Raw genomic sequence first — 22662 nt, 5'->3', positions numbered from 1 at the left:
AATACATGGATGCACTTTTTTTCTAGCACAAACTTCAAGTGATATCTGTGAGATGAGGGCCTGGTCTCTCTGTTTTGCTGATTTGATCATTTCCTGTCCATTAAATGCTATATGATTTCCGCAGCTACATAACCAAGTTGTCTGACTATGCAAAATGTTGTCAACTCCCTTCACGCCCAACACTCTTTTTCTCTTCTTTCTGTACCCTATAAACTTGTTTTACTCAATAAAAATGCACTATTGGTGAAAAAAAAAGATGTTGTTTGTGACAGGATTTTATTTTCTATAAAAGTTTTGTGAACTGCAGCTTAATGGCTCATTTTCATTTAAGGTCCACCTTCAAAGACTGAACAGCAGATAGGGAAGTTCAAAGGAAATGTAGGAATCAAAACAGCAAAACACAAAAAAGGTCCTACAAGCAAACGTGCCAGATTGATCCGAAAAGCAAATTGCTCAAATCCAATCTCTTCTAAATCCCACTTACCAGAGACACACAACTGGGGCAAAACCAATCCCCTTCTGGAATCTCTGTCATTTGAGGTCGATGGCAGTAAGTGTGGCAGCCACGATCACAACTATCACAAAGCAGCAACTGCTCATCATTGTCACCTTTTCGACAATATATGCAAGTCTGGAACATTAAGGGCCCAATTAATTAAAAAAAAAAAAAAAACAACAACACATTTTGCACATTTTACATATAGTGCTTGTGCAGAAGAATGAGGTCACCAATAGTGCTAGGACATACCACTTTATTAACGGACCGCTCCCAGGCGAAGGACCTCTCCAGTTGTTGCAGACAGAGAGACAGCTGAGCAGAGCTGCGACATCTCTCCACCGTTTGGCGCCACAAACGTAGACGAGGAGTAATACTGTACTGTCTGTCAGAGATGGAAAGGAAGTTGTACAGATCAGCAATAATTTATGCACACAGACAGAATTGGTGCAAGTGCCAAAGCCTATGTACAATGCGAGATGCATAAAGAACAAACCGTTACTGCGCTTACATCTCAGTGGTGCACAGTGTCTCTGGGTCAGTGGTCACAATCTTCTCATGCTGCACCTCACTCAACGTCCAGAGTGGCTCTTTTAGGTATCTCCTCTCCACATTCTGCTCCACGTCCAGAAGCCGCAGCACAGCGATGTCCAGTGGATTACCCGGCTCTCTGTGTGGTTGCCCTTCTTCTTTTTTCACTTTTGAAAAGATATCATCTGCTGCATCCAGCATGTGCTCAAAATATTTTAAGTCATCTCGAACAGAGTCTAAGCTAGGAGGGGTCCAGCCCTGCAGAATACGTGAAAACATGTAGAAGTAATGAAAGCCAGAGCAAAAAAAAGGTACAGGTGCAAATTCCAGCATGTATGGGCCTTAAGACACTCTGGACTGAGCCATATGGTCAAATGGATGAAGGGTAAAGGCAGCTCAGGTTTGGCTACACACGTCATACAATAAAAAGGAACTTGTCCTTTCATTTTTACTCTAAATACAAAAAAGGTAGCACATGCCATCGTCCTCCGTAAGCAGACTAGTTCAATCATTAAGATTTTTCTGTTTATTTCGTTTAAAGGACCTTATTCAGCTTCAGATTTGCAATTTTAGCAAAACTGCAACTGACTGCGATCGCATGCTGGGGGCCCAGCACAGGGCAAGGCCGTCGAGCAAGCAAATGGCCACCAGCGATGCCATTGCAATGCAACTGCAACCACATCGCTGAATTGTGGAAGCCCCCCTGCGAAGGCAGGCACAGGGCGGCCATGTCTTCACTTGCAGCAGTCACATGTGAAAACGGTGCTGCCACGTCCCTGTTTTCCCTGCAATGCTGCGTTGCCGCCCCATGTATGGTCTGCCTGTCAATCAGACAGAGGCGTTCACATAACTGTGCAGGTCCTGTGCGTGCGTACTACGGCGGTCCCGGGTAGAATGCGAACGCATCTCATATATGTCTGCTGCTGAATTGGGACCAAAATCAATTAACAAGCTTCAATATTGTTTTCTAATAATGTTGTAATTACATTAGTACTTAGGGTTACAATATACAGTGTGGCCATAATTCAACTTCGCCTATTCAGTACCTTGATCTAACAATCAGAATGCCCCAAATGCGGCAGGGAGATCTATCAGGACATGAGAAGCAGGATTCTGCGAAAAGGTTCAGCGATAGGGGAAATATGGTGCAGCACAATGTGAAAACGCACAAATGTTTTACTGCTGTGTGATCATTAGTGTAACACAACAAAAGGTTTCAAAGAAAGGGAAATACGATTGGCAATTGAAAAGTAATGGCGCACTAATAATAATTGTACACTTAAAATAAAACTTTTATTAATATATTAAAAAAGTCTAACTGTGAAATATTAAAAATAAACAAGTGAAAGACAAAGTGTGACACATACTGTTAAAACCACAGTGCTCCAGATATGTTGTGCAGTAAATATAGATTCAATATTATATATTATAGGTACTATGATCTTGATTGATATTTTTGTGTTGTCAGAATGCGTGTTGTTCCAAATAAATCAATACCAATTGTATTGTGTCGTGTTCTTAGTATGCAGTGACACCTAAATTCACACTTAACATGTTCTGTGTTCTAATTCTTTCATAAATGGGCTAAGCGGATTCATCACCCATTGGTTAGCTCTATTATATATTAGACAAAAATACACTGGGCTATAATTGCTTATGTTAAGCTGGTCTGAACGGCTAGTACTCACACCCTGCACTGGTAGTAAAAGTCATGTCAATATTACAGTGTATTGGTATAATCCGTTTACGGAGACGTTCTGGTTAGCCCTGAGGAAACTATCTGTGAAATGCGCATTGGCGATTCACACTGCACCAATATGTTTAATAAGGGTGTAGTATGTTATGCCGGAGGTCGGGCTCCCGGCGGCCAGCATACCGGCGCCGGAATCCAGACCGCCGGCATACAGACAGCAGGGCGAGCGCAAATGAGCCCCTTGCGGGCTCTCTGGGCTCGCCACGCTGTGCCCGCCACGCTGCTGGCACGATGGTGCGCTATGCTATCTATTCTCCCTCCAGGGGGGTCGTGGACCCCCAAGACGGAGAAAAGCTGTCGGTATGCTGGTCTTCGGGAGCCCGGCCGCCAGCAAACTGAAGACCACCCCCTTAATAATACGTGCATGAAAATGATGTGTTAGATCAGAATGTGGTATATGCAGTACGGACCTTAATCAATCAGGGATATTGACATGACCTTTACTACCAGTGCAGGGTGTGAGTACTAGCCGTTCAGACCAGCTTAACATAGGCAATTACAGCCCAGTGTATTTGAACATATTAATAAAGGCTTATAGTGCAACATACGCAGTCACACGCAATACATAGTGGACTGCAGCTGAACCATTTAAGGATTGCAACATTGTGAATTGATAATGTTAGACACTTAGTACATGTATCAGTCTGAACACCTGACACTGTGATTCCCAGATATACAGCCGCGTGTAACTTACTGTGAACTAAAACAGATTAAAGATTGCATTGATGTTTAATGACACTAAAACATACTTAATTCATACATCAGTCTGAGCGCTCAGCAATGTGGAGTTATGCACGCAATCACTGACATTATATGGTGAACTGCAACTTAATCATTTAAGGAGTGCAACATCGTTGCAAATTAGTGTCAGATATTCAGCTCAAGTATTGTCTGAATGCCTGACCCTGCTAGGCCATGGGACATATTACGAGCAAATGGGCAGTAATACACAAGGATTATATAATGTGTACAGTTAATATTACCAGACCACATTAGATGAGCCCAATTATCGATATCCCAAATATAGAGACCATTTTAGTTGGCTTCAGGAATGTATTTACACTGCAGTGACAGTGCAGCGTTTCCCTCACACTGTCAACCAATCAGGTTCATTTAGACTATAGCAACATATCTACCATTATATTCTGTAAGATATCTATAACCATTCAATAAGAAATAAAGAACTTTACAACAGTGTGTTGTAAAGTTTCCTAATAATGCTGTGGGAACAGGCGGAGATGGGCAACAGCAATTAATAAAATGGAATAAAGATGTACACAATGTGGTTATAATAGAACAGTGAATCCGATCAGGGAACGTTGACAGCAGAGACTGAGAACGTTGGCTAATAATATACTTACAGATATTTAATCATTTTGAAGATACTATTGCGATCACTTTTTGTGATAATATAGAGAAATAACATTACTTGCCCTAACATTTATTGAACATCACTGCGATTAGCAGTTGTTCAGTGAATAGGTGGGGACTGGTGAGAGGATCACACTAGCCAGCAGCGTCACAATTCCTAATATCTAATAGAGCTAACCAATGGGTGATGAATCCGCTTAGCCCATTAATGTGTGAATTTAGGTGTCACTGCATACTAGTAAGAACACGACACAACACAATTGGTATTGATTTATTTGGGACAACATACATTCTGACAACAAAAATATCACTCAAGGTTATAGTACCTATAATATGTAATACTGACTCTATATTTACTGAATAACATATCTGGTGCAGTGTGTGGTTTTAACATTGTGTCACACTTTGTCTTTCACTTGTTGTTTCCCAGATATACAGCCGCGTGTTCACAGTTACAGGCTTTTTTAATATAATATTAATAAAAGTTATATTTTAAGTGTACAATTATTATTATTATTAGTGCGCCATTACAAGACAAATCCTTTTCCCTTTCTTTGAAACCAATTCTGATATATTGGCAATGTATTTTATGACAGCGCCCCCAGGTCTGATTTAACATTGTGTTACTGAACAAATAATGGGGTTTTTCTAGTTGATGACATAGAATTCAACACTAGTGCAGTAGAGTTCCCATTCCCATTCCCCTGTAAAAGTAACACAACAAAGGTAATTGGTCATTACAGTTTAGTTTTGTTATTCATTGTCTGTCCTAATTTGTGTGTCTACCAAATTTGGTGATGTTCTGGTTGTTAGAACAAGCAACAGATAGATCTGGATAGAGGTGGTTTCTTTATGGCCACCCTATACATGTTGTGATCACTTGGGTAAAGCACTGATTTAATGGGCGACCATATAAATGTAGTTCTCAAAAATAAATAATTAACACTCAGAATATAAAATGTAACTTTATTACATTCAAAAAATGTTAAATTCACATAGTTCCACAATATCAGTTTGTCTAGGTTTCACCCAGTCTACAACCCAACACAATCCTATTTTGTTTTGTTAGTTAAGAATAAACTCCTGCAGCTATAGCTTATAGAGGACAGACTCTTATTTGTGCAGCCCAAATGGAGATAGCGATGTTGGCCTGATGGAGAAAAGACTTTGTCTGGACACCTGGAAATCCAGCGGATGCTGTATTATAGATGGGATCGGTATGAAATACCTACAATCAAAATCCCGACAGCAATTGACTGACGGTCAAATTCCCGACAAGATCAAAATCCCGGCATGGTCAAAATCATCCCGGCATGGTCAAAATACAGACATTTAAAATGTCGACAGGTCAAAAAGCCGACAAGAGGTTTTTATTGTTTTTTGGTCTGTATGTCGACATAGGTCAACATGGACACCATATAAAAGTGTACCGCTGTGCTCGTCATGCTACGGGCACGGTGCCTCGCTGCGCTCGGCACACTATTATATTCCCCCTCTAGGTCTACTGGGATGGTAAAGTATGAACAAGCCGGTTTCAATGAAAAAATCATGAAAAACTCACGTCGACTTTTTGACCTGCCAGCATTGCAAATGTCTGCATTTTGACCTTGTCTGTATTTTAAATGTCGGTATTTTGATCATGTCGGTATTTTGACCTTGTCGGGATTTTGACCGTCGGGCAATTGCTGTCGGCATTTTGATTGTAGGTAAATTGACCACATCCCTTATAGATGATCTGCAGTAAGAGTACAATAATTAGAAGAAAATGATATCGGCAGTTGTGACTGACCCTTATCTGCAGGTCTGACATCATAACTCTCTGTTCCAGGTCTTCCACCCACTGCAGGACAGACAGATCCACTTGGAATGTCCACTGCTCAACTGACCATTTGTCCAGTGCTTCCTGACTCACAGAGTGGTCTTCTGTGGTTTTGGACTCAAAAAGGGAATCTGTAAATGGGATAACAAATTAAATGGTAATCACTTACTCAAACGCTACATTTATACACTGGAAGAATGATTTCACACCTTTCTAGCCTCTGAATTAATCTCTAAAGAAACATTACTTGAACTGAAAAACCTTACTGGTAGCCGTCCGGGCGCACATTTCCTTGAGGTGTCCAAGATGCTTTGTGAGATGCTTGTGCAAAGATTTTTCCCTAATGCCTCGTGGGTGCAGAGATTTTAGTAATGATTCCAGCATGACTGGGTCCTTTATCCACCACCATGTATTTTTCATGTCTATACATCAATGAAACAGAGAGAATTAAGTGTTAACTTCAAAACTAAATGATGAGCCATATAAAAAGGGGCTCAGAAATTGAAATTACCTTATAAACATACACAAGTTTTACATACCTGTTTATAACTTAAGAATTTTTTTTTTTCATTGTGCAGCATTTTCACATAACTACCTGTCTCATCTGGATAAAATAATATGCCCAGCTTGGGCTAAAGGGGTAATTCAACTCACACGGACTCCCTGACATCTATATACTGTGTTGTCAAACACTTTTTTATTAACAGAATTAATTTCTATTTATAAAAAACCCTCCAAAACATTCTGTTCTTACCACGAAAGTCCCAGATTGTACTACCCAAGACTATAGGGCAGTTATAAATAAAGAGACCAGGAGCAGGACTGCTGGATTGTAAAAGGAACTTACCACTAGCTATGGGCCGGTCTATAAGCTGATTGAAGTACTTTTGCTCTGTTTGAGTGAACATCTTACTGGATGGTCGTCCCCTACGCTTCTCCAGTGCTGAGCTACATGTGGTGGCGTTCCTCAAAGGCTTGTTACATACATGGCAAAGTGCAGAAACAGATGGTAGTGGAGTGCCAAAAGAATGATGCCTGTCCTCTGCCAGCGCCTTGACCTGCAGAACATAAGATAATTATAGAAAGTTAGTAGAGTCCAAGTGATAGCCTGTGACTCAGAAGAGACAGCACTAAAAATGGAGATGTAAGTTATATATTGTATTAGTTCCACACAACACTAGACTGGAACACCGTGGGCACAAGTCAGCTGTTTGTCACGTCACTGGCCACTCGCAGAGCTTCCTAGAGCTACTGATACAGCTTTCACATCGCAATTACGGGTTGCACCCTAAAATTTAACACGGGTCCTTCCCCAGTGCGACCCGCCATGAGACCCCTTTCAGACTGGCAACACGACCCAGCAATTTGCCAGGTTGGGTGGCCATGGGGGGGAGGGGGGGAGTGGGAGCCGAGGTGGCGCTTGGAGATGATATCATCTCCATGCTGTCTCCTCCATAGTGCGAACGGTTCCCGGATCGAATCGACCCAGGTAACCCGTTCACACCACACCCGACCCGGTAACAACCCAGGAATAACCCCTGCTTTATTCCCAGGTTGGAATACCGGTTCAGGCGACCCAGGAATTCAGGACTTACCCCTTTCACACCGCAATATACCGGGTTATTTGTGCGGTGTGAAAGGGGTATGACTGTGATGGTGAGAACTTTGGATTGTTTCTAAATGGGGAAGAGGTTGAGCACAATGCTGGCTGCAAGTATGACATTGTGACTGTCCAGTTGTGCACATTTAAATCCAAGCCAACAGCAAGGACAACTGATCTGGATAATCTAGCAGGCTCCTCTGTGGGGCTTTTCTATGTTTATTAAGTGATTAACAGCTAAACATATTTATTTATTTACAGCAAATTCCGTTGCGCTTTACAACTGGACACAATTAGAGGACAAAACAGTCAGGTAGGAGGGCCCTGCTCGCAAGCTTACAATCTATGGGAAAGTAGGCATTGATATGCAATAAATAGCACCTATCCTTGTGTAATTGTCCACCAGATTGTAACGGTTCTGGTGGGCTGCGTGATATCACATCACAGCAGTGATGAACCAGGGTCGGGAGGGAGAGTGAAGAAAGAAATTGTGTGGGGGATGTGTGGACTGTACTGAGGGGATATAATTGGATAGGAAAACTATGAAGGTAATGTGAGCGGTTCTGGAATTTGATAAGCTTGTCTGAATAGGTGGGTTTTCAGGGAATGCTTGAAGGTTTGAAGACTAGAGGAGAGTCTTATACCCCTTTCACACCGCAGCTTGAACCCGGTAAATTGCCGATTTTTAAGGCTTCCTAAACGGTTCGAGCTGCGATGTGAACGGGTCACCTTCAATTTACCGTTTTCAAAATACCGGTATTTTGAAACGGTAAAAAAGCAGGGTCCTACCCGTTTCAGACCCGTTTCATTGTGCAGTGTGAAAGGGTCTGAAACGGTATTTGCAAGCCCCAGAAGGTGATAGGCTGTCTCCATGCGTGATGTCACCAGGCAGAAGTAGGAAATAAACATTTAAAATGACAACCACTGTTTTGTATGGGTGAAACGGGTTCAGTGTGAAAGGTACCAAAACGGTAATGAAATGGTAATATACTGGTTACAACATGCGATGTGAAGGGGGTTTAACTGCTCAGACACGTTTTAAGAACCGTTTAAAGAACCATTTCAAAAGCAGGTTTTGCGATGTGAAAGAAGCATTATACCCCTTTCACACCGCAGCTATAACCCGGTAAATTGCAGTTTTTTAAGCCTTCCAAAACGGTTCCAGCTGCGGTGTGAAAGGGCCACTTTGAATTTACTGGTTACAGATTACTGGTATTTTAAAACTGTTAAAAAGCATGGTCCTACATGGTTCAGTCCCGTTTCATTGTGCAATGTGAAAGGCTCAGAAACGGTATTTCCAAACCACAGAAGGTGATAGGCTGTCTCCATGCATGATTTCACCAGGCAGAAGCAGGGAATAAACTGGAGGAAGCACATGAGAGTGAAGAAGCATTTTATTATACAGAATACAGTTTAAAATGGCAAATTGGAGTGATGAGGAGGTTAGGGAGCTGCTTAGGATCAGAGGTGATGAAGAAATATGTAGACAAATCAGTGGGACAGTGAAGGACAGTAATCTTCAAAAACATGGTAAAGATGCTTGAAGCTGCTGGGTTCCATCGTATGACTAGCCAAATTATTAATAATGAATTAATAATTATTAATAATGTGTGGGCCAGAAAAGTCCATTTAAAATGACAACCACTGTTTTCTATGGGAGAAACGGGTTCAGTGTGAAAGGTACCAAAACGGTAATGAAACGGTAATATACCAGTTACAACATGCGATGTGAATGGGGTTTAACTGCCCGTTTTAAGAACCGTTTAAAGAACCGTTTCAAAAGCAGGGTTTGCGATGTGAAAGCGGTATTATTGTACGTGGTAGGGCATTCCACAGAGTGGGTGCAGCCCTAAGAAAGTTCTGTAATCGTGCATGGGAGCAAGTAATGAGTGTGGATGAGAGACGCAGATCTTGTGAAGAGCGAAGGGTTGGGAGATATTTTGAGATAAGTGAAGATATGTATGTTGGTGTAGTATGGTTAATAGCCTTGTGTGTAAGTAACCATATTTTATATTGAATATGGTAGAATACAGGTAGCCAATGGAGGGACTGACATAGTGGGTCTGCAGACGATGAACGTCTAGCGAGGAATATTAGCCTTGCAGCTGTATTCAGAATGGATTGTAAAGGTGAGAGTCTCTTCTTAGTAAGACCAGTAAGAAGACTATTGCAATAATCAGTGTGGGAGATAATGAGAGCATGGATTAGGGTTTTAGCAGTATCTTGTGTAAGGTATGATCGTATTTTGGATATGTTTCTTAGATGCATGTAACATGATTTTGAGACAGATTGAATGTGGGGAACAAAGGACAGTTCTGAGTCAAGTATGATACCTAGGCAGCGAGCTTGTGGTGTAGGTAGAGTTCTCAACAGTGATAGAGATATCAGGTTGGCAACTGCTATTGGCCGGTGGAAATATAATTAACTCTGTTTTGAAAATATTACGTTTGAGGTGGCAAGAGGGCATCCAAGATAAAACGGCAGAGGCATTTAGCGACCCGGCCCTATACAGATAGAGACAAATCAGGAGAGGATAGGTAGATTTGAGTATCATCTGCGTACAGGTGATACTGAAATCCAAAAGAGATGATTAGTTTCCCAAGAGATGAGGTATAGATAGAGAAAAGCAGAGGACCTAAGACTGAGCCCTGCGGTTCTCCAACTGAAAGAGGTAGCGAAGAGGAGGTGGATTCAGAGAAACGGACACTGAAAGAGCGATTAAATAGGTAGGATAGGAACCAAGAGAGGGCCATATCCTGAAGACCTAGGGATTGCAGTGTTTGTATGAGAAGAGAGTGGTCAACAGTGTCAAAAGCAGCAGAGAGATCTAGAAGAATAAGTAGTGAGTAATGGCCTTTAGACTTCGTACTGACCAAATCATTCACTACTTTAGTCAATGCTGTCTCTGTGGAGTGCTGGGAGCGAAAGCCTGATTGATGTGGGTCCAATAAGTTGTATGAGCTAAGAATGTGTGTGAGGCAAGTGTAGCCAAGTTTCTCAAGTAGCTTGGAGAGGCATGGGAGCTGAGAGATGGGACGGTAGTTTGAGAGAGTGTTAGGGTCAGAATTTAGTTTTTTCAGAATGGGAGTAATCACTGCATGCTTGAACAGTGAAGGAAAGATACAGAGAGAGAGAGAGATTACAGATGTTAAGGTTGGAATGAGCACAGGAGACAGAGCTTTACTTATTTGTAAGGGTATAGGATCAAGAGGAGAGGTAGTAGAGTAGCAGGATGAGAAGAGTGTTGATACTTCATCTTCATTTGTGGGATCAAATGAAGATGAAGTGCCAGAGGGTTCAGGAAGGGAATTGAGTAAGGTCATTGGTTGAGGAACAGCATAGCATTTCATCTTGGATCTTGTCAATCTTGTCATTGAAGTAGGAAGCAAGATCTTGTGCTTTGATAGTGGCTGGTGAGCAGGGCCGGTGCTAGGTTTCTAGGCGCCCTAGGCAAAGTTTCACTATATTGCCCCTGCTTACCCAAGTCCGTGTTCTGTAGTTACACGTCCCAAAAACCCCAAACACACCAACAGTAAACAGTATTTCCCACACTCCTTCTGCACAACTATGGATGGTGACACACTTTGCACAAAGAGATGGACTACAAGCAGTATTACAAACAATGGTACCAGCACACCGTCAATGATTAATCACAAAGAACAATAGTAGTACTGCACAGTTGCTCTCTCTATGTTGAATCTTTGGAGTCAAATATATGGTCTTATAGTTTAACCACTGATGGCGTAATCCACTGTGAGAGTAAAGGTGAGTACACATTTTGCGATAAATTAAACTATATCGCTCATTTGACCCATCCTGAGCGACGTTGTTTACTTTATCGCCCAGTGTGTAAGCTGCCGCCAATGAGCGATGCGCGGGTCGTCAATGACCCTCTGTGTCGGCTGTGCATGCAGCTCAATTTGGACTCACCGTCCAAAACTGCATGCTCCGGCCGACCGCGGCATGACATCACTGTGCGATATCATTAGTGATATCTTACAGTGGGGGAGATTCAATTGTTTGAAAAGTCAGTTGGGTGTCTGTTTTTCCTATCTAACAGACAGGAAAAAACAGACACCCAACCGACTTTTCAAACATTTGAATTCCCCCAGTGTGTATGCCCACAGTCGAGCGGCCCGGCCCGGGAGGGGAAAAACTAGGCGATGTCTCTCACTGAGCACATCACCTAGTGTGTACCCACCTTTATCTATAAGCTATTAAATAATCAGCACTGCCTAAATAAGCTGTAAATTGGATTTACTATAGTAAGCCCATCAATGGAATATACACTTCAAGTTATATAGTTAGAGATAACTGGCCTGATTTTGAGTCATATGCATCTCTTTCCATTGATGCACACATGGCTGTCATCAGAAATTGTGGGGCCTGGGACTGACAAAATAGGCAGGACACCCACCCACCTTCCTGTAAATATGTAACATTCAATTTTGCAGCAATGCGCTTTTAAATTTATAGCTTAAGAGGTCAAGCGCACAACATTCCGCATGTCAGTGAGTTGCACGCACATATTAAGACTACAGAGATAGAAAACACTGATAGAGTCAAACCAACAATTATGGACATGGTGGAAGAATGGGACACAAAAAAAGAGAAAAGAACAATCAGAAGAAAGAGCGCAAAAAAAACAACCCAGAAACATACTAAAACAGAACAGGGACAAACTGAGAAAGAGGAGACCAAGAGATAAAGACACAAAGGAAAGAAGGGGCAAAGACAGATGGGAGGGAGATGGAGAGAGAGAGAGAGAGAGATGGGGATAGAGATGAGGGCAAGAGGACTAGAGAGACAGAAAAAGAGGGGGAGGGAGCGAGAGAGAGAGAGAGAGAGAGAGAGAGAGAAAGACAGCAGAGGGGACAGACAGGGGTATAAAGGGGGATAGAGAGATGGAACCGTCTAGTGTCCTCATGTAGTTATTTATTTCTCTAGGCTACAATGAATCAATAAGTGACTTAAATGGCATATAACATAAAAACAAATAATGGTTCTGTCATTTCTTGTCTACTGGTTTCTTGGATTTGTTTTATAAAGACACTTGTAGTTATTTTACAGCACCAATATTTATATTATTTTAATGGGTTTAATGAGCCCTACACACTTGTCGACACACCACCGAGCTGCCTGACGGCCGATACGGCGGTGGGGTGATGGAGGGAGTGAAGTTTCTTCACTCCCCCATCACCCAGCTCCATAGCCCTGCATGCTAATATGGACGAGATTGTCCATATTGGCCTGCATGCATAAACGACGGGGCACCAACGATGAACAAGCGCAGGGCCGCGCATCGTTCATTGTTGGGGCTTCCACACTGAACGATATGAACGAGTTCTTATTCATTAATGAACGAGAACGTTCATATCCTTCAGTGAAATCTGCCAGTGTGTATGGCCCATAAGTTTGTCTGCTGTTATTCAAATAAATTGGACCTAATTTTTTTTTTTTTGTAAATTAGCAACATTTATCTGTAAAATCCCAATGTCATAATGAAGCAATATGTTTATCTTCATACACTATTAAACTTAAATAATGTTTAACCTGAAAACCCCCCGAACAAACATTACTCTCGATAAGCTACACTATGGTGCATCATGCAAAGAGGAGATTGCTCATCGCCATGTTCAGCAGGCAGATCGGGAGGGGTGCGCATGGAATATGTGCAAATATGAACAGTAGCCGATTCAGAGGGACGATGCACAGGGAAGGTTGTTTTAAAAAATTCCTTCCCAAGCATCTGCCCACTATTGTTGTATAGCCTTGTGCAGCAGGTATAGGTGCTAGGAGCCACAGGCGGACCCCCTTCTCAAGTTCAATCATATGCGGATCCGCCAGTAAGCACTTCAAAGTAATTGAGTAGATAACCACCAGTGTGGGCAACCTTTGACGTGTTTTACCCATTACAGAGGGCTTTATCAAAGAGAAAGTGATCCAAGGGTGCTCCTATCTCCTTTTATAAGGGCAAAGATATTCAATTACCATCAATTAATTAATTATTTAACGTGTGTAAATGGTATGTGTTCAGGATCCCGGCAGCTGTAATACCAACACCGGAATCCAAAAGCCGACCGTCGAGATCCCGAAGGTAAGTATGAACTGCCGAGTAAGCTTTAGGCTGAGGGACGGCGGGTTAGGTATAGGCACACTCCGACTGGGTTAGGGTTAGGATGCGGGGTGGGGGAGGTTAGGGTAAGGCTGCAGGGGGGGGGGGTTAGGGTTAGGCACTAAGGGGGGAGTGTTAGTGTTAGGCGGTCGGATGGGGGGGTATGGTTTAGGCACCACAGCGAAGAGGTTAAGTACCAATAGGGGAGGTTAGGGTTAGGCTGCAGACAGAGAGGGTTAGGATTAGGCTGCGGACAGGGTGGTTAGGGTACCCTGTGCACCCTTGTCGGCATTTCCGCAATCGGGATGCCGGCGTCGATATACTGACCACCGGCATCCCTACCGCCAGCTTTTCATACTAATCCCATGTAAACACGTATAGCCAGTATTAAGTGTACTCAATGTTAGTAAGTTATATCAAATAGTAGAATATATAGCAATCCGTGTCTTGAAAAAAATAAAATAGTAAACATTTGGGACATTATAAAAAAATCGAAATACATATCCCTTCACGCACTACAACGGTCAGACGCATCCCCTCATGTACTACAACACCCAGACGCATCCCCTCATGCACTACAACACCCAGGCGCATCCCCTCATGAATACAACACCCGGGCACATCCCCTCATGCACTACAACACCCAGGCGCATCCACACATGCACTACAACACCCAGACACATCCCCTCTACCATACGCTATAAAACCCAGGCACATCCCCTCACGCACTACAATATACAGAACCCCCCCCCCACCCCCTTTCACCATACACTACAACACCCAGGCGCATCCCCTCATGCACTACAACACCCGGGCACATCCCCTCATGCACTACAACGCCCAGGCGCATCCACACATGCACTACAACGCCCAGGCGCATCCTCTCATGCACTACAACACCCAGACAAATCCCCCCTACCATACGCTATAAAACCCAGGCACATCCCCTCACGCACTACAATATTCAGACCCCCCCCCCCCCCTTCACCATACACTACAACACCCAGACACATCCCCTCATGCACTACAACACCCGGGCACATCCCCTCATGCACTACACTATTCAGACCCCCCCCCCCCCCCCCATATACTACAACACCCAGGCACATCCCCTCATGCACTACAACACCCGGACACAACCCCTCATGCACTACAATATTCAGACCCCCCCTCCCCCCCATATACTACAGCACCCAGGCACATCCCCTCATGCACTACAACATCCAGACACATCCCCTCATACACTACAACACCCAGGCACATCCCCTCATGCACTACAACACCCAGGCACATCCCCTCATGCACTACAATATTCAGACCCCCCCCCCCCCCCATATACTACAACACCCAGACACATCCCCTCATGCACTACAACATCCAGACAGATCCCCTCATACACTACAACACCCAGGCACATCCCCTCATGCACTACAACACCCAGGCACATCCCCTCATGCACTACAACACCCAGGCACATCCCCTCATGCACTACAACACCCAGGCACACCCCCTCATGCACTACAACACCCAGGCACATCCCCTCATGCACTACAACACCCAAACACATCCCCTCATGCACTACAACACCCAAACACATCCCCTCATGCACTACAACACCCAGACACATCCCCTCATACACTACAACACCCAGGCACATCCCCTCATGCACTACAACACCCAGGCACATCCCCTCATGCACTACAACGCCCAGGCACATCCCCTCATGCACTACAACGCCCAGGCACATCCCCTCATGCACTACAATATTCAGACCCCCCCCCCATATACTACAACACCCAGGCACATCCCCTCATGCACTACAATATTCAGACCCCCCCCCCATATACTACAACACCCAGGCACATCCCCTCATGCACTACAACACCCAGACACAACCCCTCATGCACTACAATATTCAGACGACCCCCCCCCCCCATATACTACAGCACCCAGGCACATCCCCTCATGCACTACAACATCCAGACACATCCCCTCATACACTACAACACCCAGGCACATCCCCTCATGCACTACAACACCCAGGCACATCCCCTCATGCACTACAATATTCAGACCCCCCCCATATACTACAACACCCAGACACATCCCCTCATGCACTACAACATCCAGACAGATCCCCTCATACACTACAACACCCAGGCACATCCCCTCATGCACTACAACACCCAGGCACATCCCCTCATGCACTACAACACCCAAACACATCCCCTCATGCACTACAACACCCAGACACATCCCCTCATACACTACAACACCCAGGCACATCCCCTCATGCACTACAACACCCAGGCACATCCCCTCATGCACTACAACGCCCAGGCACATCCCCTCATGCACTACAACACCCAGGCACATCCCCTCATGCACTACAACACCCAAACACATCCCCTCATGCACTACAACACCCAGACGCATCCAGTCATGCACTACAACACCCAGACACATCCCCTCACACACTACAACACCCAGGCACATCCCCTCATGCACTACAACACCCAGACGCATCCAGTCATGCACTACAACACCCAGACACATCCCCTCACACACTACAACACCCAGGCACATCCCCTCATGCACTACAACACCCAGACGCATCCAGTCATGCACTACAACACCCAGACACATCCCCTCACACACTACAACACCCAGGCACATCCCCTCATGCACTACAACATCCAGACACATCCCCTCACACACTACAACACCCAAACACATCCCCTCATGCACTACAACACCCAGACGCATCCCCTCCTGCACTACAACCCCTCCCCTTCATACACTACAACACACACACAGCCCTCATACACTACAACCCCCCCCCATACACTACAGTACACACACACACCCCCAATACACTACAACACCCAGGCCAACCCCATCACAACAACTCACCAGTTGCTGCTGCACATGGACCAGGCATTCTCTTGCTGCACTGCAGTCTGGAGCTCTATGCAATACGTGCACACACTGCTCCCACCTCCTCCAGAGCAGACAGCAGGTCCCGCCTTGTGTGTGAGAGATCTGGGGCTGAGGCCGGGGAGGAAGAGCAGATAGAGGAGCTAGGACGGGGCATGCACTTCATCATGTGCACACGCCCTTAGCTGCCTGCTGTCTGTGACTGATACTAACGCTGTAGCTGATATCACAGCAGATGTCAGCACTCACTGCGACAACCCAAGCGCCTGACCACCAGTGTGGGGTGATGGATCACAGTGGGGTCGGGCATAGGGGCAGCTGTGGCTAATAGGACCCACAGCTGCCGATGTCATGTAAAAGTAGGACAACTTTTACTTTTTTTGTGGAAATGATTATGTGCGGCCCTCTGGTGGCCGGCGCTCTAGGCAGCTGCCTAGAGTGGCCCTGCTGGTGAGTTGGGTGAAGGAGGGTTAAGAAGTGATTTAAATGTATTAAAAAGTCGTTTGGGGTTAGAGGATGAGCAGAGATGAGAGTTTGGATATATGTTTGTTTGGCATTGTCCAGAGCATTACGATAAGAGCGGTAGACAGTCTTATATGTGAGGAAGTCACTTGGAATACGAGATTTACGCCACTGGCGGTCAACTTTACGTGACAGTTTTTGTAGGTGTTTTGTAACTTTAGAGTGCCGCTGTTGACATCTAGGCCTACGTGGAGAGTGATTGGTGGCTGGAGCCAATTCGTCAAGGGCTATCTCTAGAGTCTGGTTCAGGTGTGATACAGTCATCTCAGCAGAAGTGAATGCAGAAATAGGTAAAAGCAGTTGATGCAGTGAGGTGGAAAGTTCTTGAAGATTAATTGCATTAATATTTCTGCGGGTTTGAGGAGGATGTCAGAGACACAGAGTTTGAAATATCAGAGGAGAGCATGCAGGTGATAAGGTTGTGATCTGAGAGAGGGAAAGGCGTGTTAGTGAATTCAGACACTGAGCATAATCTGGTGAATACTAGATCAAGGCAGTGGCCCTCCAGATGTGTACAGGAGTCAGTCCATTGTGAGAGGCCGAGAGAGGAGGTTAGAGAGAGTAGACTGGAAGCATGAGCAGCAGATTTTGGACTATCAATAGCAATATTGAAATCTCCCATGATAATAGTGGAGATGTCAGAGGATAAGTGAGGGAGCCAGGCTAAAAAATCATCTAGAAATTGTTTGGGTTGCCCAGGTGGGCGACAGATAAAAATGAGTGTAAATTCTGATAGAATGTACTTCAAATGATGTAAACTTGAGTGATGGAACCTGTTGTAGAACTGTGTATGTGAAGAATTGGGATAGTAATAATTCAACCCCACCCACTTTACAGTTACCAGGCATGGTTGGTGTGTGTGTGATACTTGGAATATCATGATCTCTGGTCCCAGACAGGGATAGGCCATTTGAACTGCTAATTGTGTCTCCAAGGAAAAGCACATAAATAAAATTTTTTTTTTTTTAATGTATGTCTAATCTATATAATTTAATTAAAAAGATTGTATCTGTTCATATGTGTGCTCTCTTTGTTTTTGCTAAGAATATTATCATTTAGAGATGTTCTTTGGTTTGAGGCAAACCAGGTTGCTATTTGCAGCACTAATTGGTTTTAAGGGTAATCAACACTATTGCACCTGATTAGAATGGTTATTATTGTGCTTTCTCTGTTTATTTCTACATTTAGTTGTGAACACCAGTATATGTATTGGCATTCACATACACATCACGAGCTGCCGTCTGCCATGAAACCACCGTGGATGTATTCCTTCACTCAGTCAGTGCAGGAGTTGGCGCAGGTGTCAGCATCTTTCCAGCAGATGCAAGACAGGCACCACCAATCCAAGCGCCAACCTACCACTCAAAATAGCTCTGCGCCCCTGTCTGGTTAGGACTCTGACTCGGAGGTTTCTTCAGGTCACGAGGATAAGGTTTCCATTACCTCAGATGTTGAAACCATCTCTATCTCAGAGGACTCCCTACCACAGGTGGATGTGGAGGCCCTGATCAAGGCAGTTAAATCTGCACTTAGTATCAAGGATTTAGAGCAGAACTCTAAGTCTAGCGCCCAGAATTTAAGTGTTTGAAGAAGGTAGCCGCTGAGTTCCCTTCTTTTGTTCAACTTGAAGACCTCCTAGCAGAGTCGGGAGCTCAATCTAACAGGCGCTTCCAGGCATCTAAGCACATTACAGGCTTTTACCCGCTACCAGCCGCGGACCGGGCAAAATGGGAATCCCCTCTTCCGGTAGATGCTCACTATGCCTGGCTAATGAAATCTACTACCCTCACTTTCCCTAACTCTGCATCCCTTAAGGATCCGATGGTTAGGAAGCTAGAGAACATCCTCAAGGTAATTTATTCTAATGTGGGTGCACACCTAGCCCTCGCCTCCGATTTGATGGCTAAGGCCATTGGATGCAGGGCAGAAGTTGTGGTACCCACAGAGCGGCATTATTATCTCTACTGGAGCATATCAGAGAGGCAGGCTCCTATCTTGGCGTGGGGGCGATTGACACCGGTATCCTAACCTGTAAAATGTTGGCTTCTGCTGTGGCAGCCAGGAGAGCCATCTGGCTTTGTACCAGGTGCACCGAATCAGACTCTAAGAAAGCCCTTGAAGCTCTCCCATTTTCAGGGGAGGTCCTTTTTAGACAAGATTGTGGCTACATTAGTGGCATCCAAGACTGCTTTCCTGCCTTCTGTGGCAGCCATCAGGTTGTGAATGTCTAATTTTTGCTCCTTTCGTCCACAGGGGAAATCCAAGGGACAATCTTCCTCCAAGGGCTCAGATTCCAGGGGTAAACAGACCTGGTCTACCAGATGCTCTGCCATCAAGCCAGCTGACAAGCCTGTCACATCTCCAGCATGGGATGCCTGTTTCTGATTTTCTCTGATGCATGGATGGCGACCACAGTGGACGCCTGGGTCAGGCGCTGTAATTTCCCATGGGAGTGTTCTCCTGCCCAGTACTTTTCAACAAGCAGTCTAGTAGATCCAGGAAAAGCGGGAGTCCATCTGTTCCCTTTGGCCCTAAGGTCATCATCCCAGTTCCCCATCACAGAGAGGCACAGGCTTCTATACCAAACTCTTCTTGGTTCAGAAGCCAGATGGCTTGTTCAGGCCCATCCTCAACCTGACGTCACCAAACAGCTACGTTTGTGTTCCAAAGTTCTGTATACAGACACTTCACTTTATTATTCTGCCTCAGGAATCGTGGGACTTCATGTCATCCTTAAATATTCAGGTTGCCTATTTGCATATTCCCATCCAGATCAGTCATCAGCGCTTCCTCAGATTTGCGGCACAGGAGGAACACTTCCAAATTCAGGAATCATCATTTAGACTTTCCAAGAATCCTCGTGTTTTCACGATAGTCATGGTAGCACAGGTTTGATGCAGAGGAATACGAATCATGCTTTATCTAGACGACCTACTTCTCCTGGCCCTGTCATCGGATGTTCTCAGGGATCACATCAACTAGTGAAAACCCACCTTGACTCGGTCTCAGGAGATGCCACATTTGGGAACCTTACTGGACTTCAGGGTCAAACGGGGTAATATCCCTTGAACAGGCATCTGTCCTTACAGACCAAAATTCACAAAATTTTTGGCCACCGTCAAGTGTCAATACACTCTTGCATGCAGATCCTGGGCTCTCTAGTCTCCACTTTCGACATGGTGGTGTATGCCTGGGACTCACTCCCATCCTCTGCAAATGGAGATTCTAACCCGCTGGAAAAAGTCCCATCTGCAGGTCGTCACAGACAATCACTCTCTCTCTCTCTCACACTAGAGAGAGAGAGAGAGCGAGAGAGAGAGTGTGAGTGAGGTCTGCCACTTCCTCTTGTGGTGCCTCCATCAGACCCACCTGGCCAAGGGTCGCCCCTTATGGATCCAGGACTGGGTCCTGCTCACCACCAACGTAAGTCTTTGGGAGCGATGATTTGTCTGGGCAGACGAGTGGACCCTACACTCGGACATCTTACAGCTCCTGTTCCCCCCACTGGGGTTTGCTGGATATCGATACTGATTTTGCGGGTTCACTGTAACTTGAAGATGGAGTGAGGTACAGTGATCCTAGTGGCTCCAAATTAGCTGCAACTACAGTGGCCAATCCCGGGCCATTTTTTTCAATCCCGTGTATCGGGATACCCGGGATTGGTTTGTTTCCTGTGGTTCCACACACATAACTGACCACCATAGAACCTGGAAATGTGGATGGGTCACTTCCTTCAGTTCGCTGAAGTCCGGGCTGCGGACGGCTGGCTGCGCAGCCTGACCTCTGACTTCACACCACGCAGCGCAGGGGGAGCTGGGAGCCAGTGAGGTCCGTGTGGCGGGAAGCTGGCTGCCGACGTGACCTCTGACTTCACATCACGGTGCGCAGGGGGAGCTGGGCAGCGGCTGAACCTCCTGAGGACGCTCAATGCTGCCCGGCATTAAAAAAAAAAAGAAGGCCTGATCCGAAATACTCGGGATTGGAGGTTTCAATCCCGGAATTGAATCCCGCACGATTTTTGACCTAAATCCCAGGATCCTGCCGATCCCCGAACTGGCCATCCTAGCTGCGATGGACTTGGTACGCAGATCTTCTAGATCTATCGATGCTCCGCTGTATCTTGCTCTACAGCCAGATCTTCTATCTCAGGGCCTGTGCTTCCATCTGGATCTGGACAGTCTCGCTTTGACAGAGTGGCTCGAGACATCCGTTCTGAGAGGTAAAGGGGACATTTGTACCATGCTTAATGTCTGGAAGCCACCTTCTGCCAGGATTTATCACTGAATTTGGAGGACCTACTTTAGCTGGTGTTTGGCTCTAAGCGTTAACCTTGCTCGTTCCAGCCCCCACGAGTCCGGTAAATCTTGCAGGCAGGTCTGGATTTGCCTTTCCTCATAGAAGTACAGGTCCCAGCCCTTTCTTTCCTATTCCACTGTCAGATTGCGATGTTGCCTGATGTATGGAATTTTTTGCAGGGTGTCCTCCATATACAACCTCTGTTTGTTTCCCTGGTGACTCCATGGAACTTGTGTTCTTCAGCTCTCCAGATGTCCCCCTTTGAGTCTTTGTACACAGTACACATCTGCTGGCTTACGTGGAAAACAGTATTTCTCCTTGCCATCACATCACCCTGTGCATTGTCTGACTTGAATGCAATGTCTTGTTGCTCACCTTTGACCGATTTTTAATTTGGACCAGTCTGTTTTTAGTATGCAATTAGGTTACCTCCCTAAGGCAGTTTCCAGATTTCACATCAACCAGTAGATCGTGGTCCCTTCTTTCCAAGTACCAGATTTTTCAACAGAGGCGGCCTCCTTGGATATCGCACGGGCCCTCCTGATTTAAGTGGACAGGACAAGAGATTTCCGTAAAACAGATTTTCTCTTTGTCCTGTACATCTTTCACAAGTGGACTGGCTGGCTACTAAGTAATCTTTGACCAGATGACTCTTTTTGTCTATCCTCCAAACTTCTGTAGCGGACATTCCTGATCCTACCTTGGAGATGGTCCTCTGCTCATTCATACATCAAGTTCTATTCCTTTGACACCTTCACCTGCATAGAAGCAGCCTTTGGGAGGTAGGTTCTTATTGTGGGTCAGGAGCATCTCCTCCCTTAGGGGGATAGCTTTGGGACGTCCCAGTGTTATCTCTGTGTTCCCTATGGATATAGAAGAAAAGTAGATTTATGTTCTTACCTGTTGAATTCTTTTCTTCGAATCCTTAGGAAACACAAGACGCCCACCCACCCTGATGCATCTGGCTTGCAGGGGACCAGTACCCCCTTTTCACATCTACTGAGTGTGTGCCGGCCTTCCTTCTCTTTCCTTTCACTCCTTGCTTGGGGCTTGTTAACTTTACTGGATGCCTGTGGCTGGGGACTGGTTATAGGGGAGCCTGAGCTGCTGGGAAATAATTTTTTTACTATTTGGTGCCAGTTTCTACCTAGTGTTATCCCTGTGTTCTCCTATGGATTCAAAGAAAAGGATTTATCAGGTAAGAATATAAATCTCCCTTTTC

At 45.1% G+C, this 22662-nt stretch overlaps 1 protein-coding gene across 6 annotated transcripts in view; it reads right to left on the bottom strand.

Moving 5' to 3' along the window:
* The window catches only part of BAZ2A (bromodomain adjacent to zinc finger domain 2A), a 441771-nt gene that overhangs the window by 84317 nt on the left and 334792 nt on the right, over nucleotides 1-22662 (bottom strand). For 5 of the 6 annotated variants that reach the window (XR_010211400.1, XM_063952546.1, XM_063952545.1 and 2 more), the window contains exons 21-26: nucleotides 6818-7028; nucleotides 6237-6392; nucleotides 5941-6101; nucleotides 1008-1285; nucleotides 749-881; nucleotides 485-631 (exon numbers count right to left, since the gene is read on the bottom strand). Coding sequence is in view for 5 of the 6 variants with exons in the window: in XM_063952546.1 (XP_063808616.1) it covers nucleotides 485-631; nucleotides 749-881; nucleotides 1008-1285; nucleotides 5941-6101; nucleotides 6237-6392; nucleotides 6818-7028 (1086 nt within the window). In the remaining variant the exon portion in view is untranslated. The remainder of the gene's footprint in view (nucleotides 1-484; nucleotides 632-748; nucleotides 882-1007; nucleotides 1286-5940; nucleotides 6102-6236; nucleotides 6393-6817; nucleotides 7029-22662) is intronic. The other variant, XM_063952547.1, reaches the window with a different exon arrangement.

The sequence above is a fragment of the Pseudophryne corroboree genome, chromosome 2 (assembly GCF_028390025.1).
Source record: "Pseudophryne corroboree isolate aPseCor3 chromosome 2, aPseCor3.hap2, whole genome shotgun sequence".
In the NCBI taxonomy this organism is placed as follows: domain Eukaryota; kingdom Metazoa; phylum Chordata; class Amphibia; order Anura; family Myobatrachidae; genus Pseudophryne; species Pseudophryne corroboree.
This window is presented reverse-complemented; position numbering and strand designations above follow the sequence as displayed.